Source organism: Scyliorhinus torazame, chromosome 29, assembly GCF_047496885.1.
Source record: "Scyliorhinus torazame isolate Kashiwa2021f chromosome 29, sScyTor2.1, whole genome shotgun sequence".
Classification (NCBI taxonomy): Eukaryota; Metazoa; Chordata; class Chondrichthyes; order Carcharhiniformes; family Scyliorhinidae; genus Scyliorhinus; species Scyliorhinus torazame.
The window spans coordinates 14610722-14628038 of record NC_092735.1 but is presented as its reverse complement, the minus strand read 5'-3'; the positions used below and the strand labels follow the sequence as shown (position 1 = coordinate 14628038).

At 48.3% G+C, this 17317-nt stretch overlaps 1 protein-coding gene across 3 annotated transcripts in view; it reads left to right on the top strand.

The window, feature by feature from the left end:
* The window catches only part of micall1a (MICAL-like 1a), a 72297-nt gene extending 55576 nt beyond the window's left edge, over positions 1-16721 (top strand). For all 3 annotated transcript variants that reach the window (XM_072492098.1, XM_072492097.1, XM_072492099.1), the window contains 7 exons: positions 2936-3070; positions 4293-4419; positions 9517-9607; positions 10596-10669; positions 10758-10872; positions 12006-12052; positions 14089-16721. In XM_072492098.1, the coding sequence (XP_072348199.1) occupies positions 2936-3070; positions 4293-4419; positions 9517-9607; positions 10596-10669; positions 10758-10872; positions 12006-12052; positions 14089-14213 (714 nt within the window). In that variant the 3' untranslated portion in view covers positions 14214-16721. The remainder of the gene's footprint in view (positions 1-2935; positions 3071-4292; positions 4420-9516; positions 9608-10595; positions 10670-10757; positions 10873-12005; positions 12053-14088) is intronic.
* Positions 16722-17317: the final 596 nt, after the last annotated feature.

The window sequence follows — 17317 nt, the reverse complement described above, 5'->3', positions numbered from 1 at the left end:
TTGACAGGGTGGATGTGAAAGGATGTTTCCCCTTGTGGGAGAGACTAGAACTAGGCGGCACAGTTTTGAAATAAGGGGTCTCACTCATCTTTAAGATGGCAATGTGGAGAAATTCTTTCTCAGAAGATCATGTATCTTTGGAACTCTGTTCCCCAGAGAGCAGTGGAGGCAGGGTCAAGGAAAGCAGAGGTAGATAGACTCCTGACTAGCAAAGCTGTCAGAGGTTCGAGGGGCTGGCAGAATGGCGCATTGAGGCCACAGTCAGATCAGTCACGATCTTATTGCATGCCTGAGCAGGCTTCAGGGGCCCAATCCTCCCAATTCGTATGTTACTTTGGTAACTTGAGGCCGCAAAGGAGGTAGACAAAATGCGCCGTCTAAAAGAAGGAACTTCTTTATATGAATAAGTAACCAAAAGTTCAAGGGTAACAGTAATAACTGTGAAAACAGGAGCTCCAGTAAAGCAGGCCCTGCTCGCAGAACACTCTTGCAGACTGCAAACGTTCGCACATGCTCAGAACCCTCAACAGATGCCAGTAAAACAGTTACATGGGAGAAGGTTTGTCAGAATACCCTGTAATGAAAAAAGCTCTGTAACAGTTGCTTACTCAGTGGGTCTCGCTGCATCTGTGGGGGCAGAAACAGTGTCAGTGTTTCGAGTCGCAAATATGACTCTTGTGTAGGCAGAATCGTTTTGATCACTGATCCAACTCCATCCGCCCACCTTTGCTCCAACACTTCACCCAGTCTAATATCTTTGAATAAGAAAATCCTGTAGATCTCAGATTTAAAATGAACATTTGATCCACCATTGCTTGCTGTTTGCAGAAGACAGTTTCAAACTTCTACTAGCCTTTGTGTGTAAAAGTGTCTCCTGATTTCATTCTTAGTAAGTCTGGCTTCAGACCGTCTTCCCTCGTGATAGACTCCACACTCAGTGGAAATAGTTTATTTCTAACAACGCTCTCCTTAGCTTGAAAACCTCGCTAAATATATTCTGGGTAATGCACCTGCGGAACCCCACTAGTCACTGCCCACCACTTGGAAAAAGACCCATTTATTCCTACACTTTGTTTCCTGTTTGCTGACCAATTCTCAATCCATTCCAATATATTGTGCCCCCACAATCCAAAGATGTGCAGGGTGGGTGCATTGGCCACGCTAAATTGCCCTTTACTTGGAAAAAATGCATTGGGCACTCTAAATTTAAAAACATGGTTTCCCTGGGGGTTAGCACTGGTGCCAACGGCTTTGAGGACCCGGGTTCGATCCCGGCCCTGGGTCACTGTCCGTGTCTGCGTGGGTCTCACCCCCACAACCCAAAGATGTGCAGGTCAGGTGGATTGGCCGCGCTAAATTGCCCCTTAATTGGAAAAAAAATAATTGGGTACAAAAACATGGTTTCCCTTTCTCAAAACCATGTTGGCTCTACCTGATCGCCATGAGGTTTTCCAAGTGCCCTGCAAAATAACATCTTTAATAATAGCTTCTAACGTTTTTCCTACGAGCTACTGGTCTGTAGTTTCTTGCTTTCTGCCTCCCTCCCTTTTTGAAAAAAATACTTACATTTTGCTATCTTCCAATCAAATCTAGGGAATTTTGGAAAATTAAAACCAATGCATCAATTATCTCACCAGCCTTTGAGACCCTCGGCTGAAGTCCATCAGGACCCGGGGACTTGTCAGCCCTCAGCTCCATCAATTTTCTTAGTGGTACTTCCCTGGTAATTGTAATTTTCCCCAAGTTCTTCCCTCCCTTATCCTTTTCCCCTAACTACACGAAATGCAATTGTTAACTCTAAAATGCTCTTCCATTGCTATCCCTTCCACCTGCCCAGCTTCATTCCTTCAATCAAATTCAGAATTGCCCCATCTCCTGTTGGGCTTACTATGTACTGGTTAAAAGGAGTTTCTCCAGAATACATTTGAGGAATTCTGCGCCCTCAATGCAATTTACATGGAATTTATCCCAGTTAACATTAGGATAGTTAAAAAAAATACATTCCTACTGCCCTATTGTTTCTGTACGTTCCAGCACTCTGCCTATATACTTGTTCTTCTGTTTCCCTCTGACTGTTTTGGGGTCTATAGTATATTCCTCGCCGTATGGTTGTCCCCTTTTTTATTCTACAGTTAACACAGATGGCTTCATTTGATGATCCTTTGAGCATTTAATCTCTCCACGCATTATTTCCTCTATTGTATTCCGTTTTTCTGTCAGTTTCTATCCCATCTGAAAATAACTAGGAATGTTGAGCTGCCATTGCTGCCCTTTGTTAAGCCACGTTTCGGTAATAGCGATGATATCAGACAGATCAGATGTCTTATGTATGCTCTCAGCTCACCTGCCTTATTCACTACACTCCTTATTTTACAGTACATACCACTAACCACTGAACAACTGCTTTGCTGTCTATTTTCTACCCTTTGTTTTCTCTGCATTCCATTCTTGGTGACTAACGTTCTGCCTGGCATTTCCAACTTGTCTTTGCCCCAATTATTGAATCCCCTATCACACCGGCGCTCTCACCGGCCCAAATTCTGTGAATGATTCCCAAATCGCGAGAACTATAATAATCCTTATTAGTGTCACAAGCAGGCTTACATTAACACTGCAATGACTGTGAAAATCCCCTAGTTGCCACACTCTGGCACCTGCTAGGGTACACCAAGGGAGAATTCAGAATGTCCAATTCACCTAACAAGCCCGTCCTTCGGGATTTGTGGGAGGAAACCAGAGCACTCGGAGGAAACCCACGCAGACACGGAGAGACTCCGCACAGACAGTGACCGAAGCCGTGAATCAAACCCGGGTCCCTGGCGCTGTGAAGCAAGAGTGCTAACCACTGTGCCACCGTGGCGCCCATTGGGGAATCAATGTTTGTTCAGAAAATTAAAAACAATTTTTTTTTTTTTATTTTTATTTTTTTTTGCAGTCTTCATGTAAAGAAAATCCATTTGATAGAAAATCCAGTCCAGCTGGAATAACTGCCCCGCCTCGGCCACGGAAAGGGCCAAAGCCGGCTCGCCCACCTGCACCTGGCCATGGATTCCCATTAATTAAACGCAAGGTAAGTGTAAGATGTTTAACCTGCTTTTCGTTTCACTGAACCTACATTTCTAATACCAAGAATGCTATCATCTAACGCTGATAAGGAAACGGGTGACTGAGTGCACTCGGTACCCACTCGCTCAGTCCAGCGTATGCAAGGCTTCTCCTCCCATTGACATCAGTATTATGTATTCATCAGCTGGTGGCAGTACTGATTTACGGTTGTGCCATTAGCCTGAGCCCTTGCCTCCTCTTTCCCACCTGCTCCCTGTCTCCCACTTCCCATCTCTGACTCACTGCATCCAGTTCCCCACCTCCCTCTCTGCTCACCACCTACCACTTGGCATCTCCTACTGGTCGGCTCCCATTCACCATCCCTCTCGCGAGCCCCCACTTGCCACCCCTTTCCCAGGACCCCGCTTGCCACCCCTCTCGCCATCTCTCTCCTGAGCTCCCGCATGCCACCCCTCTGCTGAGACCCCGCATGTCACCCTCTGCGTGCGCGCGGGGCTGGGGCTGCGTGCGCGCGGGGCTGGGGCTGCGTGCGCGCGGGGCTGGGGCTGCGTGCGCGCGGGGCTGGGGCTGCGTGCGCGCGGGGCTGGGGCTGCGTGCGCGCGGGGCTGGGGCTGCGTGCGCGGCAGCGGCTACATGCGTGTGTGGGTGGGGTGGCAGCGTGGCTGTTAACACACTCAGTGGTCGGAATTTTCCAACTCTTCAAGCCGGTGGGATCTTCCGGTCCTGCCGATGTGAATGGAGGTTTCAGTGACTCGCCAGGAGAACCCGCCACAGGGGTACTGGAAAATACTGGCCATTGGGAGCTGTTAGCATGTTCACTTACGCCCTGTGTGCGTGTTTGCTATTTTCACACTCTGATTGTGCATCATGTGTGGGCTCCCTGTGTGTGTGAAAGAAAATAAGAAAGAGACCTGTTATCACACGGATTATTTTTTTCACTTTATCAACCGGTAGAAAGTGTTATTTGAGGAGCACTGTTTGGACGATGTTAAATATGCCTTCACCTCAAAATGGAAAAGCTCTGCGTGGTGCTGTGCTCGCAACCATTTGAAAATGTGGCCAAACTCTGCAACTGATCCAGGGCAAATGGGATTGTGTAGCATGGACCTATGCTCTTAAATCTGGACCTCAAATGTGGCCTTTGAGGATGATTCACACTTTTCTTCTTCTACCCTGATTCATTTTGAAAACCGTTTCTAATCTATCAAAGTTGTGTGATTTTTCAGGTGCATGCAGATCAGTACATTCCAGAGGAGAGTATCCAAGGAGAGTTGGAACAACTGGAGCAGAGTCTGGATGAACTGGAGCATCATGGGGTTGCACTGGAGGAAAAGCTGCGCAGCTGTGAAAATGGTGGGTTCAGCTGACTCTCTTTGAACTAGAATTGTCAGAATAGCTGATGGTACAGGGACTGAAGGGGCACAGATTTAAGGTTTGGGGCTGGAGGTGCAGGGGGGAATGGTGAGGAAGAACTTTTTTTAATGTAACAAGTGGTAATGACCTGAAAGACCTTTCCTATGAGCATGGTGGAAGCGGAGATGGCAAAATGATTTCAAAAGGGAGTTGGATATGTAATTGAGGGAAATAAAGAAGCAGAGCTATGGGGAGAGCCCATGCTGATGGAGGTAGAATATTAGCATGGATAGAGGCTTGGCTAACTGATAGAAGACAGAGTTGGGATGAGAGGGGCATTACCAGAATGGCAACCTGTAACTAGTGGAGTGCCACAGGGATCAGTGCTCGGGCTACAATTATTCACAATATATATTACTGACTTGGATGAAGGAAGTGGATGCACTGTTGCCAAGTTTGCGGATGACCCAAAAATATCCTGTCCTAACTCAGTCTCCATTTTGAAATTTGACCCCTCGCCTCAACATCTATTTAAGGGAGAGAGTTCCAGATTTCCATTAGCCTTTGTGTTTCCTGACACAGCCCTTGTAGAGGCCTACCTCTAACTTTCCAGTGACTCCCCCTCTATAGGATACGGCTTCTCACTCTCTATCCCGACAGCTTCTTTGATATCTTAAGCACATCCATTAGATGACCCCCTTAATCTTCTATATTCAAGGGACTGCTAGCTTAATCAATGCAATCTGTCCCCATAATGTAACCCTGGTAATATCCGGTGAATCAGCTCCAAAATATCCTTCTTGAATGTGTTGCTCAGAACTCTCAATTACTCCAGATGAGGTCTAACCAGAGCTTTACACAGTGGTCACGTAACTTCCCTTTATATTGCTGCCCCCTGCGATACAGGCCAATATTTTGGCCCCTCTCAAGAGTTAGTGGCCATTAGGGTGGCACGGTAGCACAGTGGTTAGCACTGTTGCTTTTCGCCATGGTCCCGGGTTCGATTCCCAGCTTGGGTCACTGTCGGTGCGGAGTCTGCACGTTCTCCCCGTGCCTGCGTGGGTTTCCTCCGGTTTCCTCCCACAAGTCCCGAAAGACGCGCTTGTTAGGTGATTTGGACATTCTGAATTCTCCCTTAGTGTACCCGAACAGGCGCCGGAGTGTGGCGACTAGGGGGTTTTCACAGTAACTTCATTGCAGTGTTAATGTAAGCCTACTTGTGACACTAATAAAGATTTTTATTATTGTTATTTCAATAGCCTTTTTATTTTTTTTAATTTAAAGTACCCAATTCTTTTTTTTTTTCAATTAAGGGGCATGGCCCATCCACCTATCTGGTTGTGAGGTTGAGACCCACGCAGACACGGGGAGAATGTGCAAACTCCACACGGACAGTGACCCGGTGCCAGGATCGAACCCAGGTCCTCGGTGCCATGAAGCAGCAGTGCTAACCTCTGCGTTTAATAGCCTTTTCAAAGGTTTTTGTACCTGTAGCTTGATATGATTCTGTACTTGGGCCTTTAAATATCCCTACTCCTTCACAATTCCCAGCTTCTCGCTATTTAGACAGTACTCGGATGCATCTTACTGAAGTCTAGTGAATAACCTCACACGGTTACCCATCGAATCCATCAATGCCTCTTCAACATTCTGTTCACATCCGTCGTACTTATTGTATCACCTAACTTGATGTTATCAGCAAACTTGGATACATGGATCTCTATTCCTCAATCTAAGTCATTTAGAAATGTGGTGTTCTCTGTTAAGTCCCTCAAGATGGCTAAAAGTCATAGTGCTGACAAAGAACATCAAGCTATGTATTTCAAACAAAGCTAGTTTATTTACACTACTTTAATGATTTGCACACCTTACTAAGTAATAGCTAAGGAAAGAATATTATTAAATCTATGCTACAGAAATCTATAAGAACTAACTATGCTGTCTAATCTCTCTCTAATACAATGAACAGCCTATCAGGGGCTGGTATAGCACAGGGCTAAATCGCTGGCTTTGAAAGCAGACCAAGGCAGGCCAGCAGCACGGTTCAATTCCCGTACCAGCCTCCCCGAACAGGTGCCGGAATGTGGCGACTAGGGGCTTTTCACAGTAACTTCATTTGAAGCCTATTTGTGACAATAAGCGATTTTCATTTCATTTTCATTCTTAACCTGCCACTAACACCTTCTCCCAGAATCCCAGGAGTCACGGTATATTTATATGACTACTCTGTGGTGCCATCTAGTGTTGAGATGCATGAACATCTTGTTAACCCTTTACATTCCCTACATTATACACCTCTCTCACACTCCTCAACCACCTCGCACCTCTCTCACACTCCTCAACCACCATCGCATCTCACCCATACATTATACATATCACTACAAGAAATATAATGGAAAGCTTCAGTGACAGTATAGATCTCTGGGTAACACCTACCCATTATCCCTATTTTCTGTCTCCTACCTCCTAACTAGTTTCCTACCCGTGGCTCCGGTTCCATGCACTGTCACTTTTATTAGTAGATTTCTTGTATAGAATCTTTTTGAATACCACCTTAAGTCCAGACAAAATACACTTAACCATGTATATAGCTTGGTGTAAGAAATAAGCCTGACAGGTTGTTTAAGTTAACAAGTAAAGAGTCAGTTTAATTCATTTTTTCCAATTAAGGAGCAGTTTAGCATGGTCAATCCACCTAGCCTGCCCATCTTTAGATTGTGGGGGCGAAACCCACGCAAACACAGGGAGGCAAATGGAAAAATACGTCCAACTTCCCATTAATGTGAGGTCATCTGGTGGGTTTTCAAATGAGAAACATCTCCGCTTTAATGAGAGAGGTTTCAGAGAAGGGTAGAGGGCATAAGGCAGTTTAGTTGCCCTGTCTCCCTGTGGCATTCTCTGTTAATTCAAATCCAGTATATTTTACAGCCAAGAGCTGGATCTCTGGTTTCAGCTTGGCTTCTCTTACCCACTCCGTCCACTCACTCTATTATCCACTTACAGAGAACTGCATCGACTCTCTCTCCATAAAGCAGCTCGTGTCCTTCGCAAATGCAACATAGTAGCTGCCATAGGCCAGCATCCTTTGCTTAGCGCAAGTGTTCTTTTCAAAAAACTCTATTTATATGCACGTGTCTGTCCAGCCGATTAAGCTAGAAAGTAATATTCTGTATAACGCATCCTCCCTAACAAGTATAACAGCAAAAGCGGGCAGCACGGTAGCATTGTGGATAGCACAATTGCTTCACAGCTCCAGGGTCCCAGGTTCAATTCCCGGCTGGGTCACTGTCTGTGCGGAGTCTGCACGTTCTCCCCATGTGTGCGTGGGTTTCCTCCGGGTGCTCCGGTTTCCTCCCATAGTCCAAAGATGTGCAGGTTAGGTGGATTGACCACGCTAAATTGCACTTAGTGTCCAAAATTGCCCTTAGTGTTGGTTGAGTGGGGTTACTGGGTTATGGGGATAGGGTGGTGTGGGCTTGGGTAGGGTGCTCTTTCTAAGAGCCGGTGTAGCCTCGATGGAACGAATGGCCTCCTTCTGCACTGTAAATTCTATGATTGGAAAAGCAAAATGTTTCCAATGCTGGAAATCTGAAATAAAACACAAAAGTGCTTCAAATTCTCGGCATCTGTGGACGGAGAGAAAGAGTCGGTATTTCAGGTCAAAGCCCTTTCTGCGGAACCCTATCCACTTGTTGGTTCTAGAACATATTGCTCCAGAAAATTGTCCTGAATACATTCAGAAAAATCTCTGCCTTTGGGGCTCGAGCTGTTCAGCAACAACTTGGCATTTATGGAGCACTGTACTTAGTAGCGTTATCAATCAAAATATTACACTTGGCCACAGAGGGAGATATGAGGGCAGTTTGCCAAAAGCTTAATTAAAGAGATAGGTTTTAAGGAGTCTTAAAGAAGAAATCTGAGGTAGAGAGGGGCAGGGAGGGGATTCTAGTACTTGGGGACAAGACAGCTGAATGGTGGAGCAATTAAAATTGGGGGTGCTCAAGAGGCCTGAATAGAGGAGCATAGATATCACGGAGGGTTTTGGAGTGGGAAGAGTTTGCAGAGATGGGGAGCAATGAGCTGGTGGAGAGATTTGACAACAAGGTTGAGTATTTTAATACACGGTGTGGCTTAACCCCGCGGGAGCCAGTGTAGGTCAACGAGTAAAGGGTGATGGCTAAATGGGCTTTGGTGCGTGTTTGGACCCAGGCAGCAGATGTTTAGGATGAGTTCCAGCTTGCGAAGGGGGAAATGTGGAAGACCAGCAGCGGAAGGGTGGAGTCGGCGATGTAATCGAGGCGGGAACACCCGTCTTGGTAATTACATGGTTTTCTGGTTGGAAGCTTATCTTGTTACGTTGCAACAGTTGGTTCTAGCTTTGACTGTTACCAGGGAGAGGGTCGGAGTCCGTGCCTAGGGAATGGAAAGTTCTTTTTTTAAAAAGGGGGAGAGAAGTAAGGAGGGAATTTCAGAGCTTGGGACCAAGGCAACTGAAGGAACTGCCACCAATTGTGAAGTGATGAAAATCGGGAATGCGCAAGCGGCCAGAATTGGAGCTTCGCAGAATTCCGGATGGCTGGAGGTTACAGAAATGCTATCCCAATACCACAGAGGATGGAATGCTGATCAGCTGGCGGGAGGAGAATTCCTATCCGTTCACATCAAAGGCCGAGAGAGGTTTCCATTGTAGTTTGCGTATATAACTCATCCCTATTATGTATTCGGGACGAGAAAGCTATAGAGGATTTTGAAAACAAGGATAAAATGTGGGAGAAATAGGGGACTGTGGGTTAGGCAGGCGAGTGAGTGGCAGTGATTCTCAGGAGGGCAAATGGACCTTGGCACATCTCCAATCAGCATTCATTTTTGTTGGGGCGGCACGGTGGTTAGCACTGCTGCCTCACAGCACTGAGGGACCCGAGTTCGATCCCGGCTCTGGGTCACTGCCCGTGTGGAGTTTGCACATTTTCCCCGTGTCTGCGTAGATCTCGCCCCCACAACCCAAAGATGTGCAGGTTAGGTGGATTGGCCACGCTAAATTGCCCCTTAATTGGAAAAGAAAGAAAAAAAGCATTAATTTTCGTTTTGCACCCGCAGATGAAGAGGAAGATGATCTCTTGGTCGACTGGTTCAAGCTGATCCATGAGAAGCACATGCTGGTTCGCCGCGAGTCCGAGCTGGTTTACACGTGAGTCCTGCCGAGGCCTGAAACTGGGACTTCTTCCAAAAAGTCCTTTGATGCCATGTCTCAGACACCTCTGAAACGCAATGATTTTGTGAATGTTAGGGGTGTCCTGAGGGTAAAGGGCCATGTCTTCGTCCTGTCCCTAATTAATTTACTCTTTGTGGATGTTCAGGGATTGCTGAGATGTCTCTGACCTAGGGGGTGGTGTGTGAAGGAGAGGGGATAGGAAGTGCTGTCTTTGGTGAATCCTGATGTACCATCTGTCAATGTGGCGTTAGGCATACAGCCAATCCTGAGCTAGTTTGTTATTGAAATCATTATCCTCTGCACCCCTGTGTAAACGTTGAGTGCTTGTGTGAAGCTGTCATTTCTACCTTATACTCGTTCCTCTATCAGGAATAAGAGTGGCTGCGTGCTTGTACAGACTGGTATTTCAGACAGGCCCCTCTGCTCTGGCCCAGGCCACTGTTTCCATTTAATGCAAGAAGGTTAAATCAACAGGTTGTTCTAGTCCCTGAGCAGTGCCCTGACCAGTAGCAGTCCGTCAGCAAGCGTGAGCAGATGGTGAGGGAATAGTGTTGGACCCAGGCGCAGTTTGTCTTAGCCCAGTCGCACTGGCTTAATGAAGGAGTTGTAAATGGATGGTCGGCTATATAACGATTGGCATTTGGAGCTGTGTTTGAGGGGGGCTGCATGAGCCCCCCTCAACCTCGTGGGGTTTCCCCGCGGCTGCTCCAGTTTCCTCCCACAGCCCAAGGATGTGCAGGTTAGGTGGATTGGCCATGATCAATTTGCCCCCTTAGTGCAGGTTAGGTGGCGTTTCAGGAATAGGGCGGGGGGTAGTGGGATGGGCCTGGGTAGGGTGCTATTTCGGAGAGTCGGTGCAGATTCGATGGGCCTAATGGCCTCTTTACGCACTTTAGTGATTCTATGATTTCTAGATTGTGTGAAGCCTGTTTTAATGAAGTGAATGAACCCTGTCCTTTCCCAGTTTCAAGCAGCAGAATCTGGAGGAGCGACAGGCTGACGTGGAGTATGAACTACGCTGTCTACTCAACAAACCAGGTCAGTGACTGCTACAAGAGCGCACTCAGGATTTACCCCTGCCCTCCCAATTCCCTCAGGCTGATCACTGCTTCAATTATCCCTGCAGAGAAAGATTGGACCGATGAGGATCGAGCGCGAGAGACCGAGTTAATGCAGGAGTTAATTACAGTCATCGAGCAAAGAAACGCCATCATCAACAGCCTGGATGAGGACCGACAGCGGTAATCTAATCAGTAATTAGGATGCTGGGGTGCAAGGTGCAGAATAATGGGGCCTGGCTTCCTGTAAGGGTTAACTGGCACAGGATATTGGGGTGGCAGCTTCCTGTAGGGGTAACTGGCACAGGATGTAGGGGTACTAGGGCCCTGTAAGGGTAACTGGCACAGGGTGGTTTCCTCCGCAGCCCAAAGATGTGCAGGTTAGGTGGCTTGGCCGTGATCAATTGCGCCTTAGTGCCCAAAGATTAGGTGGGGTTTCGGGCAGAGGGCGGGGGAGTGGGCCTATGTAGGATGCTCTTTCGGAGGATTAGTGCCGACTCGATGGGCCAAATGGCCTCCTCCGACACTATAGGGATTCTATGATTATCTGTGTAGGAGTACTAGGATCCTTTATTGGTAACCGGCAGTCCAGAGAAGGTTCACAAGGTTGATCCTGGGTATGGAGGGATTTTCTTCCGAGGAGAGGTTGAGTAGATTGGGCCTGTACTCATTGGAGTTCAGCAGAAAGGTGCCCAACCGCTTGTTGTGCCATAGCCTGGCGCGGGTTTTAAACCATGCATGTCGTAGGAGCCGGAGAAAGATCAAGGGAAAAAAAAAAACCAGGACTGCGACCTGGGAGTGTGGCACTGAGGAGAGCGGGGGTGGGGAGAGGAGGTAGCTGGAGTGTGGTGGACCCGGAGGTCAGAATATCATCCACAAATTAAATCCAATTTCCAACATCCCAGACCGGGAGGAGCAGGCAAAATGGTAAACATGCCCTAGACGAGGGGCGTCAAGCTGGGTCGTTAAGAATGTTCAAGGCTGAGATAGACAGATTTTTAGTCAGGGAGGGAATCAAGGATTATGGGGATAAGGTGGGAAAATGCAGGTGAGGATTATATCAGATCAGCCATGATCTCATTGAATGGCGGAACAGACTCGATGGGCCGAGTGGTCTGTTTCTGCTCCTACATCTTATGATCTTCTGGATATTGGGGTACCAGGGTCCTGTAGGGGTAACTGGCACAGGATGTTAGAGTACAAGCTTCCTGGCGGTGAGCGATGGGCACGGGATAGTGGAGGATATCTTTATTATGCCCAAAGGCGTGTACATGAGAGAGAACTAGGAGATTAATTCTCTCGTTACTATTTTACAGAGAGGAAGAGGAGGACAAGGTGCTGGCGGCAATGATAAAAAACAAAGGTAAGATACTTGCTGCGTGTCCCATTCACCCATCAGGTGAACCCATTGGCTTCCAGTTAAGCAACATCTTGATTTTAAAAGTCCAAAAATCCCTCCATGACTTCATCCCTTCCTATTTTTGTAATCTCCTTTAGCTCTGCAACCCTCTGAGATTTTTGCCCTCTAATTCTGGCCTCTTGAGCATCCCTGAATTTTAAATCACTCTGCCATTGGTGTTCATACCACTGGTTCATACCGAGAACCAGTGAGTAGTCACATAAGGTTCAAGTCTGCCCACTGCTGGAGGTTCTCATGGTAAAAGCACAAAGATTGATGTTGTTTCTCCCCCTTCTGGCTGGGTCCTTTCACGCATCAATGTGTCTGTGTCTAGTGATGGTTTATTATTTATTGAATATGGAGTGTTTTGTTAGACTAATGTCACAATAGTGCCCAGGAGAATGTACTCCGCCCCGCCTGAGACATTGTGCAGCAGGTGTGCCTGCTCCCTGAGGGAACAGTGCCTCGATTTTAAAATTGTCATCTGTTCTTTCAAATCCCTCCATGTCCTCGCTTCCCTCATCTCTAATTTCCTACAGTCATTAACCCCTCTAACATCCCTGTGCTTATCATGTTCTGGTCTCTTGCGCAATCAATTGTAATCGCCCCACCATCGAGACTAAACACTCTAATTACCTCCCTAAACCTTTCCACTCCATCTCTCTCTCTCCTTATATACACTCCTTAAACCCTCTTTGAAACCAAGCTTTTAGTCACCTCTGCTAAAGCTTCCTTACGTGGTTCAATGTCAAATTGTGTTTGATACCAATCTTGTGAAGAACCTTGGAACACTTTGTTACATTAAAGGTGTTATATAAACGTATGTTGTCAGTTCTCTTAACCCCTGAGGCAGACCAACAGTGAATCAAGTCCCCGCTCCCTCAGGCTGACTGTAGGCACCGTTCCCCCGTGCTGTCCGCAGGCCCCGTACCTCGTGCTGACCGCAGGCCCCGCTCCCCCGTGCTGTCAGTAGGCCCCGTACCTCGTGCTGACCGCAGGCCCGGCTCCCCGTGCTGTCCGCAGACCCTGCTCCCTGTGCTGACCGCAGGCCCCGTACCTCGTGCTGACCGCAGGCCCCGTACCTCGTGCTGACCGCAGGCCCGGCTCCCCCGTGCTGTCAGCAGGCCCCGTACCTCGTGCTGACCGCAGGCCCGGCTCCCCGTGCTGTCCGCAGACCCTGCTCCCTGTGCTGACCGCAGGCCCCGTACCTCATGCTGACCGCAGGCCCCATACCTCGTGCTGACCGCAGGCCCGGCTCCCCCGTGCTGTCCGCAGACCCCGCTCCCCGTGCTGTCCGCAGGCCCCGCTCCCCGTGCTGTCCGCAGGCCCCGCTCCCTCGGGCTGTCCGCAGGCCCCGCTCCCTCGGGCTGTCCGCAGGCCCCGCTCCCTCGGGCTGTCCGCAGGCCCCGCTCCCTCGGGCTGTCCGCAGGCCCCGCTCCCTCGGGCTGTCCGCAGGCCCCGCTCCCTCGGGCTGTCCGCAGGCCCCGCCCCCTCGGGCTGTCCGCAGGCCCCGCTCCCTCGGGCTGTCCGCAGGCCCCGCTCCCTCGGGCTGTCCACAGGCCCCGCTCCCTCGGGCTGTCCGCAGGCCCCGCTCCCTCGGGCTGTCCGCAGGCCCCGCTCCCTCGGGCTGTCCGCAGGCCCCGCTCCCTCGGGCCGGCCCCGCTCCCTCGGGCTCCCTCGGGCTGGCCCCGCTCCCTCGGGCTCCCCCCGCTCCCTCGGGCTCCCCCCGCTCCCTCGGGCTCCCCCCGCTCCCTCGGGCTCCCCCCGCTCCCTCGGGCTCCCCCCGCTCCCTCGGGCTGGCCCCGCTCCCTCGGGCTGGCCCCGCTCCCTCGGGCTGGCCCCGCTCCCTCGGGCTGTCCGCAGGCCCCGCTCCCTCGGGCTGGCACCGCTCCCTCGGGCTGGCCCCGCTCCCTCGGGCTGGCCCCGCTCCCTCGTGCTGGCCGGGCTGTATTAACCAATTTGTATTCTTCAGAAACCTGATCTTTTTTTTTACAAAACAGATTTCCACAAAGACACCAACAGCGAAATAAAGAAAAAGTTAAAATTCAAACCAAGCAAGATGCTGAAGTTTCTGGGCAACAAACCAGAGGGAAAGTCCAAAAATACCAAGGAGAAGAATTTGTGACTGGTGAAAGTGCTGAGCTGAATGGAAAGCTGCATGTGTGGCACCAGCTGGCGATGACTGGCACAGCTGCACTTGTTGGGACTTGTTCAACTTCACAGTGATTGGTTTATAGGAAGAGTATCGAAGTCTCATACTGACATTAACCAGCTCCCTCATGGTGCTGACCTGACGTTACTCACTATATATCTTTAGTTTATGTGCAATAGAAGCCACTCCAGTCCTGTATTATTGTGCTGAACGCGTTTTAACATCACCGATGAGACACTTCATCCATTCTCTGGCTAAAGCCTGTTCTTTCCTTCTGTACAGTGTTGTACAGCTGCACGGTTGAGTGCTAGTTCCTGACTGACTCTATACTTGTTCGCTAGTTCCACGCCGAGCCATTGTGCACTGGAGTAGCATCTCTATCAGTATGTGAAGATCCTGTCCAGTTCCTGTCTCTCACACTCCTGCTACTGCACAACACCTTGCATAAAATACCTGCCAACACACAGCACAATTCTGAACTTTTGTTTGCAGGTGCTAGTTTTTTTTTTAGGCACGGTGTCTGAAGATTAATTATCACCAGAAGAAAGTGGAAACCTTTATCAGTTATAACTGAAATCTCCAAAAAGCAGTAACTTACCAGTGTCTCATCAGGGACTATATATGAGAGTTGTGTGCCACTTCATTGCACAGGGTGGCGAGCACCCTGGGGCAGAGGGCACCTTAGGATACAGGGTGCCAGACAGTCTGGGGGCACAGGGCGCCATCTGGCGGCACTGGGCACTTCCTGGGTTTGGACACAGGTCAATCAACATCTGTGGGGTGAGCAGTCCTTCAGAATTGAAATAAAGAAGAGGAACAGTGCTAGAATCAGGAAGGAGAAAGACAGAAGGGCTGGAGCCCAAAGCTTTAACCTCCATCTCTGGACTCCGGGTTTGTGCGTCACACTGACTTTTCACTTGGTCCCATATTGTTTCAGCTCGTTGTTGAGACATGCTGCTGACCCTTTCCAGCTCTGGTTATGAAGGTGCTGGAGTCCTGAACAGACTGTTGATTGCACCACTTCCCTTTCAATTGCCGGCCTGTCAATATTGGAGCTCCCTTGTATGAAGGGAGCTATTGCCGGCTTCACTAATTTTGCTTTGTGCAACCATCCAAGGGATCTTTTCAGAATGAAGCAGGATAGAGTATGTGTGAACGGTCTTCGAATATGGAATCAGTGGGCTGTGGTCCCCAGTCTCTTTCATTGCCATCAGTTGAATCTCTGCACAGTGAAGGAGCTACAAACCTCCAGACTGTGAAAGCTTCACAACTGGAAGCTTGCAGAATAAGCTCATTTCGGTGCTGGCTTTGCAGAAATGAGGCATTCCACTCTGTAGTGATAGTGTAAACAATGAATTAACAACATTTGCACTGCTGTGCAACACGAGCGCAGACATCTGAAAGCTGTAGCAGGATATATACGCATGCATGTCCATATATAACACGTGCATGTGGCATTGTGCACTTTCAAGCATCTTGTGAGCAGACAAACATCCTACAGGTGTCCATTTGCAGAAGCCAGGTGCTGCAGCTGTGCTGTTACATGTTATTTGTAATGAAGGGCACATAACAGTGAAGCTGTTCCTGAGGCTAATATTGCACTTCAGTTGACCTGTAATGTCTCAGCCTCCATTGTGCTGCTGTTGATCATTCTCTCCAGGTTCAAACTGGAAATCAGATGGTCTTCATATCTGCACTTAATATGCCAGTGCTCTTGCTGCACCTCGGCCGCGATCAGTATGCGTTACAGTATGCTGTAGTATCGTGCGGTGGGACGTAAACTCTAAGCTGGTGAATGGCCTGTCCTTTAGATCTATTTCTAATTCCGCATGCCGAAGGGGAGCTGACGCCAGTCTGATGCAGGAAGGGTCTTCGTACTTCAATCAGTTACGGTCTTACTTCCAGTCCTGCCTTGTGTTGGGGCATTTGCACATGAACACGATCAAATTGGCATCGGTTTGCATTCTCACGTCGCCCATCTTTGTCAAGGACTCTCAACTTTGTCTTTTGGAACGTTAACCCTGTGCTTCCGTAAATTGAATGAGAAACATTCTGTGCGTTGGTCTGAATACTGGACTTGAGCCCTGGCAATATGCACTCTTACTCCAGTTAACACAGTTTGTCTTTAGATTTTGTAGTTTCTTAGCATTAATTATATTTCTACCTAATATACAGGAACAGCTGCCAAAAATAAGCCTTAATTCAATTTGATATCAAACCTTTTGTTGAAAGCCTTTTTTTTGTATTTACTCTAGAGGGACTATCGGTGTCATTTCATCAGGTGTTTTTGGTAGTCATCGGGTTGCTTTCCTCGAGTGAATTGGACGGTTTTGCTGATGCAGATCATTTCTTTGTTCTGTTATTCGGCCGTACCTATTTGTATATAATATTTATTGAAACCACAAGCACTGTTCTAAAGCTATATTATTCTGCTAACAAAATGGGAAAAATTGGGACCAATAAAATGGAATATTGTCCAAATGAGTGACTGGTTAATGAGTGATTGTGATTGAGACGCTCATCAACGTGTTACTTTGTCAGGTTTGTGCACATATCGTGGAAACACTCAATGTACAAGTGGGAAACTTTCTCCTTTATTACCTCACATCTGATGGTCGTTTTATTTGAATAGGGTCCTGTGCAAGCTATTTTCATGCTTCCCAGTCACCAACACTCATGTCCCTGCAGCTTCACCAACCACTTGCATTACTCTCGTGCCTTTAATGTTAATGGAACATCCCACGGAGTTTTATAGAGACCTTATAAAACAAAATAGGACACCAAGCTTGGTCAAAGGGGTACCTTAAAGGAGGAAAGCTAGGCAGAGGTGTTTTGGGAGGGAGCTTCAGCACTTGGGAGCCACCCACGGTGGAATGACTAAAACCTGGCATGCTCAACAGCCCAGAATTAGAGGAGTACAGATATCTTGGAGGGTCATGGGATTGGGCAAGATTACAGAGATATGGAGAGCCGAGGTCAGTGAGGCATTTGAAAAAAGGGTGAGAATTTTTAAAACAGCAAACTATGGTAATTTAGCAATAAAGAGGTCCGGGGGGGGGGGGTAGGGGAATGGAATT